This window comes from Myotis brandtii, unplaced genomic scaffold, assembly GCF_000412655.1.
Source record: "Myotis brandtii unplaced genomic scaffold, ASM41265v1 scaffold384, whole genome shotgun sequence".
In the NCBI taxonomy this organism is placed as follows: domain Eukaryota; kingdom Metazoa; phylum Chordata; class Mammalia; order Chiroptera; family Vespertilionidae; genus Myotis; species Myotis brandtii.
The window spans coordinates 722,333-745,364 of NW_005364745.1; the positions used below are offsets into that span (position 1 = coordinate 722,333).

At 50.2% G+C, this 23,032-nt stretch overlaps 1 protein-coding gene across 9 annotated transcripts in view; it reads right to left on the reverse strand.

The window, feature by feature from the left end:
- OSMR (oncostatin M receptor) overlaps window positions 1–23,032 on the reverse strand; it is a 41,743-nt gene that overhangs the window by 4,027 nt on the left and 14,684 nt on the right. For 3 of the 9 annotated variants that reach the window (XM_014544861.1, XM_014544867.1, XM_014544865.1), the window contains 13 exons: window positions 21,721–21,892; window positions 19,214–19,483; window positions 17,930–18,059; window positions 17,230–17,381; window positions 16,440–16,582; window positions 16,012–16,162; window positions 13,239–13,315; window positions 11,387–11,609; window positions 8,905–9,090; window positions 7,519–7,623; window positions 6,423–6,596; window positions 4,770–4,937; window positions 1,214–1,295 (listed from right to left, as the gene is read on the reverse strand). In XM_014544861.1, coding sequence (XP_014400347.1) covers window positions 1,214–1,295; window positions 4,770–4,937; window positions 6,423–6,596; window positions 7,519–7,623; window positions 8,905–9,090; window positions 11,387–11,609; window positions 13,239–13,315; window positions 16,012–16,162; window positions 16,440–16,582; window positions 17,230–17,381; window positions 17,930–18,059; window positions 19,214–19,483; window positions 21,721–21,892 — 2,033 coding nt within the window. Of the gene's footprint in view, window positions 1–1,213; window positions 1,296–4,769; window positions 4,938–6,422; window positions 6,597–7,518; window positions 7,624–8,904; window positions 9,091–11,386; window positions 11,610–13,238; window positions 13,316–16,011; window positions 16,163–16,439; window positions 16,583–17,229; window positions 17,382–17,929; window positions 18,060–19,213; window positions 19,484–21,720; window positions 21,893–23,032 lie in introns of those variants that run through there. The other 6 variants (XM_014544868.1, XM_014544862.1, XM_014544864.1 and 3 more) reach the window with 6 other exon arrangements.

Sequence of the window (23,032 nt, forward strand, 5' to 3'; positions counted from 1 at the left end):
AAGACATGATATAAAAACAACAAAAACATGATATAAAAACAACATTGATAAAAACAATGACTGATAAATTGATTAAACTTATTCTAATATCTCCCTGTATACCACATTGAATAAATACACTTTCAGAGTGCTTGACTAATTTCCCTTGTGATTAAGTATTTACAGCTTTAACGTCACACGCTCTTCGAACTTAAGAGAAAGCAACATATAACTGACCATGTCTGAAAGCAGGTTCAGGTAGGAATATTCCTACTCTGTCTAGAGCAGCGGTTGCCAACTGGTGGTCTGTGGACCACTGGTGGTCAGTGAGGTCCGAAAGGTTGGCAACCGCTGGTTTAAGGAAACCTTTGGAGCAGCTGTCGCCAACCAGTGGTCCGCGGACCACTGGTGGTCACGGTGTCCGAAAGGTTGGTGACCAATGGTCTAGAGTTTGTCCTCGTGATTTATTAATAGTCATTGCAAATGCTGGCATCATGGGAAACTGTCTTTGAATTAATTTAAATGGGAGGCCAGTGTCAGACAGGGACAGTTGTGCCAATAGTTGGTCTTCAGACATATTCTGTCAACGACACCGCTTTCTTTCAGCTTCAGAATGTCAACAAAAACAACCAAATTCACAATCGACAAGGACAGATCAAAAGACACGTGTGCAATTTGTGTCAGCAAGAGCTTTATATATATCGTGCATATGTGAGTCAACGTTTATTTTTAAACTGCCAGTGCAGTCATATGTACCAGCCGGTCGGTTGGACAGTTGGATGAATGGACAGTCGGTCACTTAGCCTTTTATATATATAGATTATGTATAATAGGATATTATAAAAATTAAGTTACGAAATTTTTATTAAAATGTTTCTTACATAACGTTATATTGGCTGGGCCACAAAAATATTTGTTGTGGGCCATATGTGGCCCGTGGGCCATGAGTTTGACATGCTTGACTTAGAACATGGCCAACTGTACAGTGAGTGACGTACAAACATTAGCTGTTGTTATTGAACAAGTCTTTCATCTTTTTAAATGATTATGGTTTCCTTTATATATTGACCCCAAAAGCAAAATGTTGAACATTTTTTCAACTTTCCTCGTAGCCTCCTCTGCCCTTTTCCTTTCCAGCCTATTCCTCATATTATTGGTGTGATTTCTGTTTATCAGACTTCTTTCCAGAGTTTTCCCTGACTCTCTTCCTAGATAAACCCCCCTACACACGTACCACTGACTCTTCACATAGCACAGGACCGTGAGGAGCAGGAGGAGGAAAACCATTGGGAGGATGATGCGGATCAGTGCAGGGGCTGAAAGAGAAAGAAGGCGATATTTTAAATGAGTACCTTTCCCTCCTCAAAGGAAGAAAAATAAGTTTTAGGTTGAGAGAAACTTTATGTGTTTATTATTTCTCAAAAGTCTACATGTGTAAGAGTCAATAAGGGATCTGCCTGCCTGGGGCGGGGGCGGCAGATCAGGGGGGAGGCGGACAGACAACCACCCAGCCAGCACAGGGCACACTTGCCCTGACACTTGTGACCAGACCTGATATCTCCTCTGATACATGGGCCATCGCTCCCAGTTCTCTACCCCCACCCCTCACCCGTGTGAGATTCTACTCTGCCCTCTGGCCCAAGTGTCATGGCGGATGGCGTGTCCTTCTGTGCCCCGGCACTTGGGGCCCAGCCATGGGCCTGGGTTTGCCAATGGGATGGTAGGAGTTCATGTCGATGCACTCGCTCACAGTTTTGCTTGCCCTCTGTGCGCCTGATATGCACCAGACGAGGCTGTGCCCCAGATCGCCGCTGCCCCTTCCGCCTGAGCCCCAGGGAAGCTGCGTGAAACACACCTGAGCCCGCCTGGCCCAGCAGGCCGTGAGCATAAAGAGATTATGGTTTCTGTACGCCACTGAGATTTTGAGGTTTGCTTCCCGATTTGGCCTCTCTGAGGGCCATGAGAGACGCGTGCGGTTGGACAAGAAGTATTTGTCCCCAAACCTGGGGTTTGCACCCCTTCTAGTTAGTCTCCGATGTAGTGAATGTTTTAACTGGATAATGACTCCACTGCTATTTCTCTGACAAGTCAACCCAACCGGAGCTTCATTTCCTTGGTGCCCCTCTTCCTGTTCCCACTGCGTGCCAGCCACCCATTAGGAATTCCGCTGGCTGCAGCACCCTCTCTGACAAATGCAAAGTGCACAGGGAGGGTCTGGAGGCTGACGGCCATTGACATGGAGTGGATTCTGTCCCTCCATGTGCTCCCTGCCCTCCCCAGGCCCCGGCCCCACCACATGCTGTCCTGGAAGGAACGGGTTGGATTGGGGAGGGGTGGGGAGGGGAGTGCTAGAGTTTTGTAAGGGAGGGCAGGCCTGGGAAGATGCCCAGCCGGTGCTACAAGGCCGCTCAGCTCCGGAGAAAAGGACCCAGATGGTGAGAGGGTGGCAGGAACCTGGACAACTGGCCAAAAGGAACCCTGACACCAGGGAGAGGGAAAGAGAATCTGTCCTGACACCACTAAAAGCACCTTGCTCTCCAAATCAGCCCCTTTGGTGACTACAGCTGGCTCAAAACCGGGTTAAATGACGGACTTTTTAAATGTAACTGAGAGCAAGCCTGGGGACCTGACCATAGAAGTGTCCAAACCTCAGACTGGTTTGCTAAACTTTTCACTGGATGAATTTCCACACACTGAACACACCCCGGTGACCAGTGCCCCAGTCAAGAAAAGGAACGTTACCAGCTCCCAGAAGGCTCCCTGGCGTCCCCACGCAGCCACCTCCCTCCCAGGGGAACCACTGCCTTGTCTTCAGCAGCACAACCCATGTGCCTCTGTGCTCTGTGTGGAATCAGACAGTGGGCCTGCGCTTTGTCACTCAGCAGGGCGTCTGTGAGGCATCTGTGCGGTGTCTGTGCCACTCTTGTGACGGCAGAATGGCACTCTTGTCACTGCAGTTCGGCAGCAACTGATTTGCTTTCTAAGAATAATCAGTATAATAACTAGAGTCCCAGCGAAGGCTAAGGAGGCTTAGCACAAAGAGGGGAGATGAATGAAAGCAGAAAGTACACTTGAGATAGAGAGAATTATATGTATTATATATGTGTGTGTGTATACACACACCTCTACCAGCCAAGTAAATACCAAAGATAGAAGAAAAATAGCCTGAAAATAAATTAGAAATTAACTCCAAATGGCAAGAGGGCTCGAATATTGTGCCTCACTGACTGAAATCTGTATCTGACTTAGAGATGTGGGCCATGGTCCCGTGATCTGCCTTGGACACATGGGTCGTGTTCCGTGATCTTAGAGATGTGGGCCGTGTTCCCGTGATCTGCCTTAGGCACATGGGCATCTTCCATGATCTGACTTAGAGACATGGGCCACGTTCCCGTGATCTGCCTTGGACACATGGGCCATGTTCCGTAGGCGGCAGTGAGTGCCCCATGCTGCCCCTACAGTCACGTGTCCCCATCACCGGTCAGGGCCCCCGGGCAGCACTTCCACCCAGGAGCCCATCCTGTCCCACAGCCCCACCTTCAGCAAAGGCACCCAGCACCTGCGACAGCTGGTCACGTCAGGCAGACATCTCGGCCCATTTGTCTTTCATGGGGGAGTTCTTCAGAGACCCCTCCCACCTCCTGTGGACCTTCTGTGCCCTCTGCTGACACCTGCTTTCTCCTTCCTCCATCAGTCTGTCTCCCCCACTTCCTGTTGGGTGCAGGCCGGGCTTTGCCAGGAGATTCCTATTTACCATTAATCAGCTCCTACCATTCTTTTTCCTTCGTTCTTCATCTTTCAGGCCAAGAGCATTTTTAAATATGGATCTCTTTTTTTTAATCCTCCCCAAAGACATTTTTCCATTGATTTTTTTTTTTTTTTTTTTAGGGAGAGTGGAAGAGAGAGGGAAAGACAGAGAGAAACATTGATGTGAGAGAAACACATTGATTGGTTGCCTCCTGCACGAGCCCTGACTAGGGCCTGGGCCGGGGAGGAGCCTGTAACCAAGGTATGGGCCCTTGACCGGAACTGAACCCAGGACCCTTTGGTCCGCAGGCTGACGCCCTATCTACTGAGCCAAACCGGCTAGGGCTGAAAATATGATCTCTTTATCTCACCCTTTCCCCACCAAGTCTGCAAACACCAGGTTTGGGAACACATACGTCTTGCCCAACTGCACCCGCCTCTCATCACATCCGCCTCTCATCGCCCCCGGAGAGGCCCAGTCCAGGAAGCAATTAGTTCGCCACCCAGAGAAACCAGCTCAAAGGCCAGCTGCCCTGAGCCCAGCTTGGGGAACACACCACTGCCTGCCCCCGGTGGACTCGTGTGGCTCTCCCACAGCCAGCACTAAGCCATCTGCGACTTTCAAACTGGCGAGCCTGAGCGCCAGAGCAGTGCTGGGGGCAGGAGAGAGGCAGGAGCAGGTTTTGGGCCATGATCAGGCCGAGTAGCCCACTCAGCTGTTTTCTGTAGGGCGATTCTGTAACATTTTCTGTGAAACAGTTTGGTCTAGAGCAGTGGTTCCCAAACTTATTTGGCCTACCGCCCCTTTCCAGAAAAAATATTACTCAGCCCCTGGAAATTAATTTTTTTTAAATTTTAATAGCAGTTACTCATCGCCCCCCTGGATCGCTGCAGCACCCACTGGGGGGCGGTAGCGCCCACTTTGGGAATCACTGGTCTAGAGACAGAGACAGAGAGCTCCCATCTGGACAGAGCCGGGCCTGTGTGTGCTGGGGCAGTTCCCGGGCTCAGGGAGGCGGCGGCCTTGCCCTGAGGACACTCACCTTGCTGGTCAGGGGTAGTGGCCTTGCTGAAGGGGTGGGTGGGGCCCTCGCCGGCCCTCGTGTGCGGAGTGACCAGGAACTCATAGAAGGATTCCGGCTGCAGGTTCTCCACAACAAATGTCTTTTGCTCTGGGTTGTCGATGTCATGTTTGCAACATACTGAGTTATCTGTGGTTTAAAAAACATTGGGAATGTGAGAGAGCTGGCGCTAACACTCCTGTTGACTCAGCACTGTGAACATTTTTAAAACAACAAAAAAATCAAATCATAATTTCATCACGCAAGGACATTTTTAGAAATTGGCCAGAAAGGCAAAACATCCACTAGGCAAGAGATGTTGGTGATCAGGGGAGAGCGCACAGTTCTGTAACAGGTGGCAAGCTCTTGCCAGAGACTTAAACATACATCTCATAACCCTGGCCGGTGTGGCTCAGTTGATTGAATGTCGTCCCCTACACCCAACGGTCTCATATTGATTCCTGGTCAGGGTGCATAGGGGAGGCAACCAGTCGATGCTTTTCTTTCCCCATCTTCCTCTCCCTTCCTCTCTAAAGTCACTATAAAATAAAGACATCTCATAGATGCAGATAACAAAGTGATGGTTGCTAGAGGGGAGGGCGCTGAGGGTTGGGGTGAAGGGATTAAGAAGTACAGATTGGTAGTTACAAAATAGTCAGGCATGTAAAGAGCAGCATAGGGAATACAGTCAGCAATGTTGTAATAACTGTCCATGGTGTCAGGAGGTACTTGAATTATTGGGGGACCAGTTCGTAAATTATATAAGTGCTAACCACTAGGCTGTACACTGTAAACTAATATAAAGTAACTAGAGACCCAGTGCATGGATTCATGCACCGGTGGGGTCCCTCAGCCTGGCCTGTGCCCTCTCGCAATCTGGGATCCCTTGGGGGATGTTGGACTGCAGGTTTCGGCCCGATCCCCGCAGGCCAGGGATCGTCCGACATCCCCCAAGGGATGTAGTAGTGCGCAAAGTGGCAGGTGGCTGGGGAGGAGCCCGAGCCCAGGCTGGTCGCTGCGCCGCTCCTGCTCATCTTGCACCCATTGCGCCTGCAGCTGCCGCTGCTCAATAGGCTCGCTGCCACTCCGCTGTGGTCTCCGGGCTGCAGCGGCCAGCCGTGAGCCCTGCGCCAGGCACCCATCGGTCAGCTGAGCAGCACTCCTGCTGTGGGAGCGCACTGACCACCAGGGGAAAGCTTCTGGGTTGAGCATCTGCCTCCTGATGATAGTGCACATCATAGCAACCGGTCGAACGGTCATTCGGTCGTGCGGTCGCTTAGGCTTTTATATATATATAGAGATATATATAGATACTGAATGCCAACTGTAATTTAAAAATTTTAAAAAATACATAAATAACCTTTAACAAGGTCAAAGGGAAAAAGAAAAGGGGGTTAGCAAGGAAGTTTCCTACGTGGTATGTTTTCTTAAGGAGATGGCGGGACTTCAGGTGCTTCTAAAAATATCAGGCCACATGGTTTTTAAGTTAAAATATTGGCCCCCACCATCCTGTCCACCTACGAACTTGTTTAAGAACCTGTTTGACCTGCAAGAATAGACACGGTCACAGACGGCAGCCTGCTGCATGATTTCAAACAGTGACATGTTACAAGGGTAAACAAACACGCATGTCACCTGGGAGGACTGCCTTTGTGAACCCCGGGGGGCACTGCTCCGCCTTGGATCGCAGGTAGACGCGGTACCCTTGGATGAAACCAGGCTGGGAGTCAGTGGCGTAATCCTTCCAACTCAGAGTGAAGGAGTGCAATGTCAGGTTGATTATGTCCACGCGAGGGTTGTTTGCAGGAGCTGGGAAGGAAGTCGGGGTAAGAAGAGTCAGGATTTGGAAATATTCTCTAAGTGTTCCAGGACCCCTGCAGATACCAACATTCATGGAGGCTCAAGTCCCTTATATAACGTGGTGTGTGGTGTAGAACAGTGCCTATGGTTGGTACTCCACATCTGTGGATTCAACCAAATACGGATCAAAAACCGTATTTTTCAATATTAAGTTGGGAATCTGATGGGAAACCCAGGGATGTGGAGGCCTGACTGTATATTTATTGGAAAAAAAAAAACCCACACAAACCCTCATGTAAGCAGACCCACACAGTTCTAAACCATGCAGTGCAAGGGCAGCTGCACCTAGAATTCAGGAACAGACGATTTCTAAAAAAGCCGTATTCTCTTGTTGCTGTGTGACCTTGTGTTGTGTTTCTCTGGGCATCTGTTTCTACATCTGTGAAAGGGGACGGTTTCTACATCTGCGAAAGGGGAGGCTTGAACAAGGAGGTTGCTCAGCCTCTTCCCAGCTCTCCCAAACGATGCCAAGGCCTTGTCTTCTAGAGAAAAAGATAAGACTCCTCAGCCTGCCCCAGCCCCGCAGCCTCTGGAGTTGGCTGTGGTCCTCCTTTCAGTGACATAAATCCATCTGCACAGAGTGAGCGCCCATGTTTATTGAAAACAGTCTCTCTGTGCAGGGACATATGAACTCTGGGAAAATTAGCAATGGTTTTGCCCTCTTTTGCAAAGCATTTACTGGTATACATTGTGTTCAGTGAAAATGTCTTATGTTAGTATGATTTAAAAATAATTTGTTAAGAACGCAATGACCAGAATCAAGAAGACACTGAACTTAGGCACAGTGTTGGAATCTTTCTACACCCCAAGCTGAGTCTCTGGATTGTTCTGAGCAAGTCTTCCGTGGGCACATCACACGCTTTCAACTCACCTAGTTCCTGGGAGTATCCTGTCTTTCTCTCCAATAAATAGGCCGTCCTTTCTGGAGAAATTCCATAAATCCTGAAGTTGTATCGGACCCCTGGTCTGAAAGCATCTAGAGAAGAAAAATTCACAGATTTTCAGTAACAGCACAGGATGACCCTCTCTTTCCTCCTGAAAAGGAAAAGAAGGAAAACGGAAGTTGTGTCCCCCTAGTAATCTCCTCGGGGTGCTGCCCTTCGTCCCCACTGCCTGCCCTCCCTCCACTGGCCTCGGAGTCCTCCACTGTCTCCAAGCAAGCCCATGGGACTGTTCTCTCCATCAGCCCTGGAGGAAGAGCTCTCAAACACATGTGCATGTCATGTGTGCATGACACCTCAGGCGTGTGTATGACACGTGTGCATGACACCGTGCAGAATTCGATCAGAGAGCCACTGCCAGCCCTCCTTTGACGCAAACCCCCTCCAGCGATGTGCCTTCTCTGCCCAGGAAAGCCAAGTGTCTGGAAGGCTTTGCTTCTACTTCCTGGCTTTCCCTCACACTGCAATCCACCCGCAGCGCCCACCATGCCACTGACGTTCTCTAGCCAAGGGGAACCTCGCCTCCTCAGTCCCCAAGGGCTACTGAATGCCCTCCAGGGCCTCTATCACCCTCTGGACCCAGACAATTCCCATGTTTTCATCTTGAGTCCAGCAGATGGCGCTACCAACCCCTGCTCAAGCCACAAACCTAGGCTCCTTTGATTTGACTGATATGGCAGTCTTGAAATTACAAATCCAATGTGGGAGGTAAGTTCTGTATGTTCCATTAAAGTTGAGGAGTCGATGATCGATGCCCATTACTGTCCTAGATGTCACCCAAATCCACACACTTCTTTGCTTTTGTAAAAGCTCTCTGGACAATTGTTAGAATGTCATGCTGCCACTCATCTGAGACCACAAATTCATGAAAATCATGAAACCCTCTCCCAGCCTTAGGCTCAGATATTCTCTGGCAAAGTAGATCTAAGGTCAAACCTCAGGCCATATCACCTGCAACATTTGAAATCCTAGCACCCATGCTGGATCGGTAATTTCAAAATGATGAATTTATCACAGAGCATCTTCGAGAGCGACCAGACAGCCTCCAGTGGTCGGCAAACTGCGGCTCACGAGCCACATGCGGCTCTTTGGCCCCTTGAGTGTGGCTCTTCCACAAAATACCAACTTCTGAGCATGGGCCACGAAGTTTCAATCGCACTGTACATGTGCGCCCACACATGGTATTTTGTGGAAGAGCCCCACTCAAGGGGCCAAAGAGCCACATGTGGCTCGCGAGCCGCAGTTTGCTGACCACTGTCCTAGCCGATCGTGCTGCGAGGTGGATGGGACAAGATGGTGACGTGAGAGGTTCTCACCTGAGCTGATGACGGTACTGGTGGCATTGGGGCCCAGGTTTTCCCACTGGAGATCGCAGGACGACTCCCAGGGACCATCACACCAGTCCACCACGTAGCCTATGACATCTCCAGGTGGCGGTTTCCAGGACATAGAGACTCCGTCCTCTGTGCCTTGAATTCTTTCTTCTTTAACCTCTGCTGTTTCTTAGATGTGAGGGGTGGAAATTGAGGCGAGGACAAAAAGAGAAAAGACAATTTGGATAGGTACTAAGTTGCATTATGCAAGGATGTGCACACTCCTCATGGCCAAGGTTGCCACCTCAACGTAGTTTATGTGCCCAGGCAGTCTGTGTAAGGTCTGACAACTGGGGAAAAGGTGACATGGTCTTAATGGACCACCAGTCCTACCGACTTAAAGCTGGGTTACCCTACATCCTGCGGATGGGAATCCCCCATTTCCCGAGGCTGACTGCACAGCCTGCCCCGTTCCCAGGCAGTGGTCTCAGCTTCCATCTGAGAGGGAGCCGGCCCCCATCAAAGAGTGAGCCCATGGGCAGCTGCCCAGAAATTCAACCACTGTGGACCACGTATTGCGTGGTACAGACATTAAACATTTACTCTCTTTACTTGCAGTTGCAATTTCACCAGCGTCCTGTATTTTATCTGGCTATCCTACGTACCGCTGAGCATTATGGGAAAGTGTGGTGTTGCTAACTCTGCCAGGGCACCACATGACTACCCAGCTGGGGCGCCCAAAAGACCATGCAGCCCTGGTACAAGGCAAAGAGCTCCCCAAGGCCTGTGTGTAACCTACCGACAGGGCTTCCCTCTCCCTTCAGCAAAGACACACATCTCTCTCACATTGAAGCAGCATTTTCATGTCACTCATTCACACTAAGACCTCACCCGGGATTTAGAATCACAACTCTTATCAAGCTGCTTTTGTACAACTTGCAGGACTGTCTGAGGAGTGGAGGTAGAGGCAGCAACTGGCATCACCTCCTTGGACTGTCTCAGAGGATGCCTGTGTCTTCATCCACTCCAGTGACAAGAATGCGAACACCAGGGAGGCTGGAGGGAGCCCCACAGAGGGTGGGGAGGGTCTGAAGGCCGCACGGGGAAGGAAGGTATGGTGGGAACCCCGAAACAGACAGTAGCGTCTGGGCTGGGCCTCCTGCGAGGCAGTCTTTCTTTCGTCTCCCCTCCCCCAGGGGGAATGGAATGCCTGCTTTTCCTGTTCTGGTTCTAATGAGGACAGAATGTTGTATACAGTCATTTCCTCTCATAAGTACTGGTCTCGGCAGGCAAAGCTTATCCTATCTAATAATAGACAAACAGGGTAATTGACCGTACCTTCGCTACGCCTCCCATTGGCTAATCAGCACGATATGCAAATTAACCACCAACAAAGATCGTGGTTAATTTGCATACGTAAGCTCCAAGCAGCGGAGCGAAGACTGAAGGTGAGCAAGAGCCACGAAGACGGAGGACAGAAGGCGGCTCCGGCCGGAGCAAAGGCCTGGGTCCCGGGTGCTGGAGGAAAACCGGTGCCGGCAGCCAGGAGAAGGGAAGGCCTATTGCACGAATCTCTTCGTGCAACAGGCCTCTAGTGTTAAATAACTCCTTAGTTTTTCTTCTGCGCCGCGATCCTACTTTCTTTTTTTACTTGATGTAATGCATAGTTCTTAAAACAAGAGGAAACACCACCACCCTCTACTCTAGCCCACGTAACCCCAATTTAAGCCCAATGTGAATGGTACATTTATACCACCTGACCTAACCCCGTAAGCAGGGTCTGAGGATGTAAGAGTAGTGACAGTGTTGCAAGGTTCATGAATGACCCTGGATGTCAACTGTATTATGTTGAAGCGTGCATCGGCTCAGAGTGCTCCGGTGGGGTTAGTGCGCCAACCCCCATTCCCAGCTCGCCCGAGGGCAATCAGTGTCACCGCTGATCTTACGTGCAGGGTCTTTCCCACCTTGTCTGCTCCTTTCACGGGGGTTGGGAGGGGGGGTAGCCAGTCCCCACGTTCACTCTACAGCTTTGGCAAAGCCCCTCTGGAGATACGAAACTGGTTCTTATGGTCTCTGGAATGTTCATGGGCTCTTTACAGGCGGCAAGGACTGACAACATAGTTTACAATATCACACCTGCAACTCATCCTTCATAAGCCACAAGCCACCTTTACACCATCCCCCACTCTCTGTTAGGGCTGTTCGTTGGTGGTGCATTTATTTGAGTAAATTTGAGATAATTTCCCGTTTGTTGAAGAGTCACCAGGGCAGAAACGGCCCAAGCGATGGCTGGAGTCTTTCTCCCCACACGAGGAGGACTGTCCTGGGGATCCCGCGGACATGCCTGGTCCAAAGGGGAACCGCGAACACTGTGGTCACTGGACATTCCGTCGCCCCGAGTTACTGTCTTTCCAACTCACCCTTCTCTACCTGTAACATCACCAACGTCCTCCCAGAGAATAAAACAAGACAAAGCACAACTCACGGTTCCCGGGGTCCCCAGTGATGACCATCACAGACTCGGGAGACGCGCCCGCACCATTGCTGGCGGTGACTCGGATTTGGTGCGAGCACCCGTCAAGGCTTAGTTCTGTGCTGTTGGCCGGAGCAGGGATGGAGAAGACCTTTGAGCTGGACGGTCTGCCCAGGTTTTCTGTAGCTACACTGTAGAACAGAACCTCCCCATGGGCCTGCGATTTGGACAGTGGCTGAAAAACATTGATAATCATTTCAAAATGGGCTTCCCGCTGGAAGGAGTTTGCACACTTACTTTTTCATCTTTTCTGTCCCTCAAATGCCTAGACACACATGTGCACCCACCAACAAATTACCATAGTTTAATAGAGAAAACAACCCCCTAACCCAGCCTTTCACCAGGCCGTCTTCTCTAAAGCTGAGCAAAGAGCAGGCTCTGGAAGGCTGAGCTCCTCCTAACGTGGCCACAGAAGAGGGAGCGAGGCAGGAATCGAGAGAACAGGGGGCTCTCTAGCCGGGACTTAAAAGAGACTGAGTGGATACTGAGGGGAGAAACCATCCATGAGCCCCGGCAGAGGGTCCAACTCCTGTCCTCCCCCCTCCCCCGCAGCTGTGCACCCCCTTCCCCAGGGCCCACGGTCCCTCCTAGAAGATTCCCGGTTGCAGAGAATTCCCTGCTCACCTAGTCCCAAGCCCACTCCCAGAGCCTGTCCCTCAGTCCTACTTTCCCAGGGACCGATGGTGCCCCCTAGACCTGAGACCAGGTGGACAGGACGTGGACATACAGAGTGGCATGTCCACACGCGTGCACACAGGGCTCGTGGTGGAGGGGCCAGAGGGGAGGTGGGAAGAGAGCGGGTGGGTGTGGCTGGGGCCAGCGCTCTCAGGGTGGCCAAGCGTTGGTATCAACCACTGGGGACCTGGCCTTCTGGGTGGCCATGGGCATATTCGTCAAGGTCAAAGGGCACCCTAGAGGTTATATTACAGTGTTTTAGCTTGACTCATAAATTTAAACAGACATGCTGTGACTACTCAAATAATCGTAACTTTGAAGTATGGTGATAAACGTGCTTCTCCAGTTACACTTGTGGGGTCACGCTGGACTTCAGCTTGGCCCAAAGAACCCCACCTCAGAGGCCTGACCGTGACTCCCTGTTTTCAATGAAATTCCGTCGTTGAAATTACCTAACCACATCCTTAGAGGGAAGAATGCACTCAATCACCTCCTTTCTTAACAGCATGGTCTGCAAAAACAGTTGTTTTGCCAATTAAATGGTAATGGGAACGTTTGCACAAGCGTCATTTTACAGGCCCTCTGGGCGGGCCACTGACCCGGGAAAACATCTTGTGACTCCTGGGCTCAGCCTCCACCAGATGAGCATCTCATCCTCACTCCCAGCCCCCCACCCACCCCAAGAGCCCTCCATAAGCAACTCGGGAGCTCGACTCCTCTTTCCTGGTCGACTCCCTTGCACACAGCCCTTTCCATAAACTATCTGCTTGATCTTGTACTGAGGTCAGCGCTCATTTCTCCCACATGGAGACTCAAGGACCTGGCATTCAAAGTCTGATAACACTCATGCCCTGGGGCCTGCACAAGTTGGAAGGGGCCCAGAGTAGAGGCAGGTTCTGACAATGAGAAAGGTCATCTGTGCAGTGGGCGGTCAAGGTCAAGGACAGAACCGTGCAAGCATTAGCCACGTGGGTGTGGAGTGGGGTTCCCCGCTGGCCGATGCCTGCCGCATTCACGGTAAGGACCCTCCCTAAGTTCCCTACGTTGGAAGACTGCAGCCAAGTCCGCTTTGTTCCCCGGTGAAGGACGGGGCCACAGAAAGCTGGCCTTCTGAATCAGTGCGTCTCACCTTCCAGAATAAAGTGACATTACAAGATCCCAGCGTTGACCTCACGCTTCTCCAGACATCAGGAGCCTGGGAGGGAGCTGAAACGAACCAAGCAAAGGTCCTGGGTCACAATGTGAATGCAGAGCCACACATTCCAGCTTCCAGTGACGGCGGCTCTCCGTGAGGCTTCTCTCTCACTCTTCCTGACGTTTCTGCCCATTTATCCACGGCCACCCTGTTCATGCTTCACTAGGCACACATAGTAGGTGCTTAACAAAAGGTCTGCTGTATCTGAATAGGACGCCACCCTGGAAGCCCTTTATGAACACCAAGCCTCAGCTTCTGGAAGCCACCGAAGAATTTTGGAATCATTTTATCCGTTTAGGCCAATTCTAGGAGCTTATTGAGGTAAATCCCCACACCGGCTGGGCTCTACTGAAGCAGATTTCAATTTGCTAAAGGAGCCGCTGGAGAAGCCAACATTAAATCAAAATCTTACTGAAATACTCGGGCCCAATAGGGGGCCCCAAGTTCAATGCAAAATCTTAGCTGGTTCGTAAGTTGGTGTTTTAAGAAGAGACCACAGCGGCACAGTCAATAGTGCTTCACATATATGTCAACATAATTTCCACCCCAGTGTCATTTGTGATCACACTGAAGTGTGATTATAATGCACACAAGCTCAAGCTTTCCAGCATTCACCAAAGTGCTCTCCGAGGTTAAAAAACCAAGTATGAGTTCACCATCAGTAGGTTCGTTTAATTTCTCGTCATCATCAAAAGCTAAGTGTTTTCAGGTTTATTAGACTATAATCTAAAAGAAACAGTTTACTAAAATCTCTATCCTTTTGCCATTTTCCTTTAGCACTTAAGTTTAATGATAATGTTGGAATAAATTTGCAAAAACCAAGCATAAAAAGCAGCCTTACTCAAGTACACATTCTTTAATAAAATACAACTGAGGAATATGCCATATTATTCTCAGGGCTTTCTGCAGCGGGGGACCCTTGAGGAATCCACACAGCTAGGAAAAATTATCGGGGTCCCGGGGAGTGTGAGGATGGGCAGGCTGGGCAGGAACCCCAGACACGACGAGGAGGCCTGCTGAGCGTGACCAGTGACCAACCCCGTGCGTAGATTCTGACGCAGGCAGTGCCGTCCCCAACCCCCTCAATTAGAGTCGCTGCTTTAAAATGAGCCTCCTTGCCGAAACCCGTTTGGCTCAGTGGCTAGAGCGTCGGCCTGCGGACTGACGAACAATAAGATGGACTAAAATAAATACATGCAATCCTTCCTCTGGCCCTAAAATAGCCAGGTCTCAAGGTTGCAGTAACAACAGCAGGAGACAGAACTTGTGGAATCCAGCTCAGGGTGAGGGCGGGCTCTGCGGTCAGCCTGCCTGGCTGCGAGGTGCAGCCACAGCCCAGTCACTGGCCAGGCCAGTTCATTATCCTCTGAGCCTCAGTGTCTCCACATCTATAAGGTAAGGATAGCAATAGTGCCGACTGCTTGTTGTGAGGGTTAAAAGAGAAACACATTGATAGCACTTTGAGCTGTGTCTGGCACCTACTACATACTCAATAAATGTCAGCCATTATTTTTATTATTATTATTATTATTATTATTATTACTACTAGAGGCCCAGTGCATGAAATTTGTGCACAGGTCAGGTCCCTAGGCCTGGCCGATGATCAGGGCCATTCGGGGCCTTCTTTCCCCCAGCTGCCTTCCTTCGTTCTGCACTGCCCCTGGTGGTCAGCACATGTCATAGCCAGCGGTCGAACTCCTGGTGAGTCGAACTCCCGAGGGGACAATTTGCCTTTTATTATATAGGATTATTATTACTATTACTTCTCAGCCATTCATTAACTTTGCAAACTAGGCAAGTCTCTTCACTCTGTGGGCCCAAGTTGCTTCATCAGTAAACTGGGCAATGGTAGTACTTTATTATCTTGAAGTAGGGCTGGGCCATCTAGTCTGCTGAGGCCTGTTGGAGCTCTAACACATAGTGGTTTGGAGAAAAACTCTCTGATTTGGAATATTGAGGAAACAGCCCCTGAGGGCATGACAGAGGGGGCTCATGGTTTGCTGTTGCTGAACCAATGACTTATCAATTACAATCAAGTTTCCAAATATCATTATATTTCCAAAGTTGGCCTAGAGTTATTTGGCATGAGACCAATGCTTTCCTTGGCATGGACGCTATGTTTGCTGGTCCTGAGTTAAAAGTCCTTACTAATTAACACAGCCCCAAGTCCAGTGGGAATCCAGCAATGCCAGGAGCTTAGAAACCACTTTGGCGAAAACAAAGATCAGAGAGAAAATAGAGAGTAGAAATAACACCGGTGGCAAATGTTCCAAGTGGATGTCTTCCCACTCATATCTCATTAGCCATTTAATTCAACTACTTCCCCTTTTTTTCTTTTTTTAAAAAAATATTTTTATTGATTTCAGAGAGGATGGGAGAGGGAAAGAGAGATAGAAACATCAATGATGAGAGATAAACATTGATTGGCTGCCTCCTACATGGGCCCCACTGGGGATTAAGCCCACAACCCGGGCATGTGCCCTTGACCAGAATCGAACCTGGGACCCTTCAGTCCACAGGCTGACACTCTACCCACTGAACCAAACCAACGAGGGCCAGGTTCTTTGTCTTTTTAAAGATAGCACCCAGCCTCTTTTGTAGTATTTCCCCCTTAGTTTTTGGTACAAACAAGAGCTCTCAGAGAAGACAACCACCTCCCATCAGTCAGTCTAGATCCCTGCGTGAAATGCCAGGGATTGGAGCGTACCGGCTTGGAGTGTGCTGAAGTTCTGGCCAGCCCATTCACTCCATTTCCAGAAGTGCTTGGCAGCACAGCGCACTCGGGCCGCATACTCTGTGGCGGGGGCCAGGCCGCTGAAGAAGTACTGACCGTCCACCTGGCTGGAAGCATTGTGCTGCTTGATGAAAAAGAAGATCGGTGAGCGCTCCCCACTACAAAGCCCAATCCCAGCACGGCACAGCCTGAGCTGCGGTAAGACTAGTTCTTCGGGAAGAAAAATCTCTACGGCCCCCTTCTGAAAGTCTACAGTGAATTTCATGGACCTTTTTCAACCCTGAAAACCCACACCATTGGAACCCACAGAGAAATGAGAGTGCAGAGAGATTTTGCTCCTCTGGCCTCTGATCGGGGCATCAGGGGGTTTCTGAAAATAGAGTAGTAAGCAGTGTCCTTACTTGTATGGCTCTTCCTTCACCATGGAGTTCAACCTGACACAAAAACGTGGAAAAATTCCCCAGGGAATGGACCTTCCAGGTCATGATGGCATTTGTGGTGCTTACACTTTCAAATAACACATTAAAGGGAGTCATTGGGTGAACTGCCAAAAAAAAAAAAAAAAAAAAGGATGGGGGGAGAATAAGGACACAAAGTAAAAAGAGTTCAAGCACAGATCCAAAAGACTTTGGTAATAAGTGGTTCGTTTCCTCCTTTATTTATTCGGTAAGTAGTTTTGTTTATTTTTGAGAAAATGGCAAACAAAACCAGACTTACAGCCAGGATGGAGTAAGCCAACTGCCACCCTTCTCTCTCACTGATTCTATTAGAAATTCTGAACGAAATACAAAAATAAACTACCCGAGGACCCCTAAAATTAAGTAAATCAGGCAGATGGAGGAGGGGCGCCTGAACTTGAAGAAGCAGCCCATGGTGTAACAGAACCCAGAGTCTAACCAAAATAGGAAACCGGAATGAGAAGAATTACGGAACTGACATGAAGTAAGGCTTTGTCACCGTCCTCGTTGTGAGGTTGAGCGGTAAGCTCATGGGTGCTTATTACATTATCAAAACCAACCAGTAACAGGGGACCGTGGGCCACACAGGCATCCACGAAGAGAGTTATAAACGGTGACTTTCGCTTAGGATGTGAATTAGGCAAAGACCTGCTGCACATTCACCGCCCCGCACCTCCCCCACCACCACCCCGTGTGCCAAACAAAGACATGGCCACGGCAGCTCTAGCCTCACCTCGGTGCGCCAGGTTGAAGAGAAGATTGACACTCCTCTTCCTGAAGTAGTTTTCAGCCATGAGTGTGAAGTTATACGTTTCTTGTGAGTCTTGAGCTACTTGCCAAGTACACCAGGTTTTGTGTTCACAGAATTTCTTTTTCCCGGAAAATCTTAAAAACAAAAACACAATTTCAGGGGTTACACTCTGGTCAGTGAGGAAGTGCATGCCAGCCTCCCTCGGGGATGCTCAGTGGCTTTAAACCATGTTCCACATGAGCGCATCCATCCATCATCAACCAACGCCGATGACGAAAATACTGTTTCAGCAAGTTTGATTTCTGTGGTGAAATGTGGGACGGTGAGTCACCAACTCCCCCTCGCAGGCGGGGAAGACCTCTCCTCCATTTCCTTTGGATATTCTTAAAAAGTTGGAAATGAGGTAGACGCAGCTGGAACTCTAATTTAAAAAGATGGAAGTATTTTCACGTCAAGATGAACCAACCATTCATGGTCTGTCTTGTCATTTTGATGGTGCACTTTCCTTTGATGAAACTTGGGTTGGACGTCCTTAGCGACCAGCCTAAGAGCTCCTAGGACTGTCAGGGTGGTTTTAAAATATCTGTTCAAATTTTCACAACATCTAAATGTGGCCTTTGTTATGTTGTCACCAGGACTTAAACGAGGACGTATCTGTCAAGAATATAACGAGCTCACTTACGATTCAAATAAAGCGTAGCGTTGGGAGCGGTATTTCGGCAGGTCAGTGTCGCTCCCAGGATCCCAAGTGCAGTTCAAAGTCCGGAAGTCCCGAGTCTCACAAGAAAAGCCCTTGGGCTCCTCAAGTACTTCTGTCCACCGGAAGGAAAGACAGACGAAAGGCCTCGTGAAATCAAAGGCAAACACAGTGCACAGCTCTGCTTGGGATCTGGCAGCGAAAGGGTCCCTTGCATGGATGTGTCCCATGTGCACGCTTGTTGGCCCCCCACGCCCCGCCCCGTGCTTTCCCGAGCATCGTGGGCACGAGTGGCCGGAGTGCTGCTTGCTCAGCCCCGGGTGTGTTTGCTGGATGTTGTACACCCAGCGCCTGCTGGTAGGCGCTCTGAGTGTTGCTCAGCAACAGAGCGAGTGAAAGAATGAAAGAACCAAGTCAGAGTTGCCTGGGGCTGCGTTTCCGAAGCTGTGGCTGACAGAGAGCCTGGGGGTTACGCGTGGGCTGCCAGGAAGTCGGTCAGATTTGGGGAACCTGCTACCCTCTGCAGCGGGGAGCTGGGAGCGCCAGAATGGTGCCGACCGAAGAGGCCAGGCCAAGGAGCACAAACCAAGTGCCCGGGAGCCCAGGGAGTCCCTTCGTCGGGGAAGCAGCGAGGGCACAGTCGCAGATCTTGCCCTGATGTGCAGGGAAGGGCCGTCTCAAGACAGAACAGAGGAGCCCCGGGACAGGATGGGTGCACACAGAGCTACAGAAAACCCCAGTGCTCCCTCCCCACCGCGGCCGCCCACAGGGGTGATGGAAGTGATGGCCTCATGTGCTGAGTCCCTACTGTGTGCAGCTGGTAGCGCGGGGCGAGCCCCGTCCACGTTCACTAATCCTCACAACAGCGGTCATCGTCCCCCTTCCCCAGGGGCAGACACCAGCTCAGAGAGGCTAAGAAATGTGGTCCACCTGGCAGGCCCAGCCCGGGAGAGAGTCAGCCCAGGTGCCCGGACCCCAACCCCAGCTGCCCCTTGGGGTGAAGGCAACGTGGGATATTTCCAGGTCATGACCTGAGCTTTCTCCCCTTAATACTTCTGGTTTCTAGGCATCAAATTGCCAGCAAGGACCAGGCATCAACAGGAAATCCTGCTGGGATTGCTCCAGGGTTTCCTTCCCTGAGTCCCTCCTGGAAGACTTGGGAGGTCAGAGGAAACGATCATGAGTGGAAATGTGAACTGTGTTCTGGTGAAGGGGGCCCCTCGGTTCCTTAGGAAGCGGGAAGAGGGCAGGGAGAAGGCGCATGCTTACTGGAGACAAAGAGAACCGTGCCGGGTGTGATGTCCATGTCCTTACAGAAGAGGTTCGACCCCCAGATCCTAATGAAGGGAACATTCGTCAAGGTGAACACAGACACATGTGTGTCCAGCTGCTCTCTGAGGATCGGGTTGTCTTCCCAGAAACAGGATACTTTACTCTGTTTGCGACTAGAAACGTAACAGAAGGTGACATTGGATCCCTCCTCCACCAGCTTATCTATAGGGAAAATATTCGGCGGGCCTTGTCCAAGCAAACTCTGAGCTGCAAGAGAGGAGAAGACATCTTGGTGAGAAAGAGACTCAGAATCCAAACAGCCCCTCCCGTCTCACTCTCCACAGGTAACTTCAGCTGCTTCTCTTCTGGAGAAAATAGGGGCCTCACTCCCCACAGCAAACCCATGAACATGGGCGCACACAACACAGTCCTGTGTGCCAGCTCCCAGTGTCACGCCAGCACACGGCTGTTGTCCAGACCCCTTTATGTGGCCTATGAGGACGGCTGGGTGATCGCTAGTGGGGGGTGACCATGGCCTGCTCCGGGGACCCCAGCCACGTGGGAGGCCCTGTCTTGAGTGATATGTCCTTTATCTCAGGTCATCTTCCCCCTTCACAACCATAGGTCAGGCAGGACTGAGCCCAAGTTCACTCGAGTGGCAAAGCCACAGTCACACACGCTAGGTCTGGCCAGCTCCACAGCCACGTCCTGCACAATCTCTAACCTGTACTGTCCCTCCTGCCTCCTCACAAATGCCAGCCACTCAGCCATCTCCTTGTGCATCAGCCTCTCCCTATGTAGGGCCCACCTGCATGTAAGATCCCCCCGTCTCTCCCATTTTAAGCAGCAGCATCGTGCTCCCCAGGCATGCCTCGCCCCCTCTCCACCTGCCCCTCACAGCTGGCCTCCCTGGAGAGCTGCCTGCGCTTACCACTGCTCAGATTCCTTTAGTCCCCACTCCCAAGCCCACCACAGTCCCGCTGCTGGCCTGCGAGGCACCCCAGTTGCCATCGTTCATGCCACCCATGCAGAGTGCCTGGCGTGGGGTGTTCTTTAAGGTCCTCAGGTGATTCTAACGTGTGACCATGGTTGGGAACCAGTGCATTGGGGGTTAGGAATAATCAGGTTTCCCCTTTATTCTTGAGTTAGTTTGGAGATGATAGTTTGGAGAAATGTAGTGTATTTTTTATCAAAATAGATGTGTTGTTTATGAAGTTCATTCTCATTACTGTGTTGTTAACCGCTGTTTCGTCTATGAGCATATCCCTCCAGCAGTAGGATGCAATGGTTTCTGGGCCTTGGTGGTCTGGGTTGGAATTATGGCTACACCCTTCTATGGATTGATGACCTTGCCTGGGTTTTTTTTTAACCTATTTGTGACTCAGTCTCCTCATCTGTGAAGCAGGCAGATGTGTAGATGTGAGGACTCAGTATATATAGTGCTTAAAACAGTGACAAGAATGTAGATTTAATTCTATTATTTAGTATTAAACTAATCCCTAGGCTACTCATGGGTTAATGTTATCCATTTGAGATCATAAACTGGAATAAGCACTTAATGAAGAATGGTTCTATTGGTTGGAATTCCAGATAACTTGGCAGGATATATAGTTGAGAGAACCAAATGATATTGCTTAGCTGAACCATAAGAAATGGTGGCATACCCACTGTAAATTTTAATTACAACAAAATTAAATTATCAAAATTAAGTGATACTTAAAGTGTATTTATCTATAGCCTCATTACTCAAAGAATTGCTTTTGTTTTTCCATATGTCCCTCCCTTCTCTCCACATTAGGGATACTGGCAAACTAACTGAGGGGTCAACGCCAGCCCACCATCTGTTTTTATAAATAAAGTTTTATTGGAAAACAATCACTGTCATTCATTTCCATGTTGCCTGTGACTGCTCCAAGGACACAGTGGCAGAGCCGCACACACACTGTGTGTGTCATTCTAATACAAACATGTACAGCTCGTGTCCTGCTTGGCTCCCTTAGCCTTCCCTACACATTTGGAAATGAAATAAAAATGGTCTGGATTTGCATAATTATTTCAATGAATAGATTCAGAGGCCAAATCTCAGACGTCTCTCTCCTGGGTCCTAGTTTCCCACCCAAGCTTGTTCGTTCCAATGGGAAATAAGCTTGTTAGATCCAATGGGAGCCAAAGGAAACGACTGGTGTCCTGCGAGTATCTCAAAGAGGACTATTGATCCCCAAATAGTATTACATTAAACCCTTTCACTCTTTCATCACCTCGCTTCTTCTTTTTTCTTAAACATTTATTTTTATTTATTTCAGAGAGGAAAGGAGAGAGAGATAGAAACATCAATGATGAGAGAGAATCATTGATTGGCTGCCTCCTGTACGCCCCCTATTGGGGATCGAGCCCACAACCAAGGCATGTGCCCTTGACCTGAATCAAACCTGGGACCTTTCAGTCCACAGGCTGATGCTCTATCCACTGAGCCAAACCAGCTAGGGCATCACCTCACTTCTTACCATTCACTTCCACCCATGAGCTCCAGCTGCTCCAGATTCTCTGCTGGGAGGCCCAGGCATCATCCTCCTTCCCCCGTATCCTTACAAAGTGCGTCGCACATTCCAGAGGCAGCTCGGATTCCCATGTCCAGTGCAGGGTCTGGTTCTGCTGCACAGTGGTGCTATAGTTCTCCTGGAAGTCAAGAGAAACAGTTGGGAACGCAGCCATGCTGTCCTGGAAAAGGGCTTGCCTGGACTTATCCCAGAGCACACACCCCCTGCAACTCCATAGCATGAGCCAGGACCCGCCATCCTTCCCAGCCGGCTCCCGGCTCCCCGTGCTCCGACGACTCAGAGAGGAACTGGCCAGAGCCTCTTGCTTCTCACAGACTCAGCTCCCACCGCTCTGGGTCTCCAATTCCAGGGCGTCCGAGTGGAGCAAGTGAAAGGAAATGGAAGCAACTCATTCTTAAGGGAAGAGACCAGAGATGAAGGTGCTCAAAGTGCTGGTCACACAGTACCTGCTAAGAAAAGTCTTGCCAGCTAGTAGAGAATTACTTGAGTCCTGCTTTTAAAAGTAAGCAAGATCGATGGGTATGATGTTATGTTCATTTTTAGCCAGGGCTTGATCAGGTCAGACAAGTCTCAGTAGAGAAAGCCATTCTCATGGTGCTGGGAGTTCAAAGGTCTCCCAGAGGTCAACAGATGGCTCCCCATGTCTCCCTTAGTTTTTTTGTCTCTTCTCTTCTCAGAGACGGTGGCCACAGGGACCATATCCCCTCCCTCAAGCTCCATCTGTCAGAATCTTAGTTCCCAGAGATGTCAACCACCCAGGACTGGCTCATACCGTTCCCTGGGAAGCTCGTCCATGCAGAACTGCAGTTTGGTCATCCTGTACAGCTTTAGTCTTCAACTTCCTAAGACACTGGGACTTTATTCTCTAACTAGAGGCCCAGTGCATGAAAATTCATGCACTGGAGGGGGGTCCCTCAGCCTGGCCTGCCCTCTCTCACAGTCCAGGAGCCCTCGGGGGCAGGAGGCGACCTGGCGATCAGGGGAAGGCAATGCCCCATAACACTTCTGCTGCTGCCACTGCTGGCAGCGCAAGCCTTGGCCGGCCCTGGTTACCTAAGCCTCAGGCGGCCCTGGACAGCTGGGCAGCCATAATCTGAGGCTTGCCTGCACCTCAGGCCAGCCCTGGTTACCTGAGCCTCGGGCGGTCCTGGGTGGCTGGGGGGCTGAGGGTACTGGGGGTCTCCGAAGGCAGGCACACAGAGCGGCACCCTCCATCTTTGAGGGCGTGGCAGTCAATTAGCATATTCCCTCCTTATTG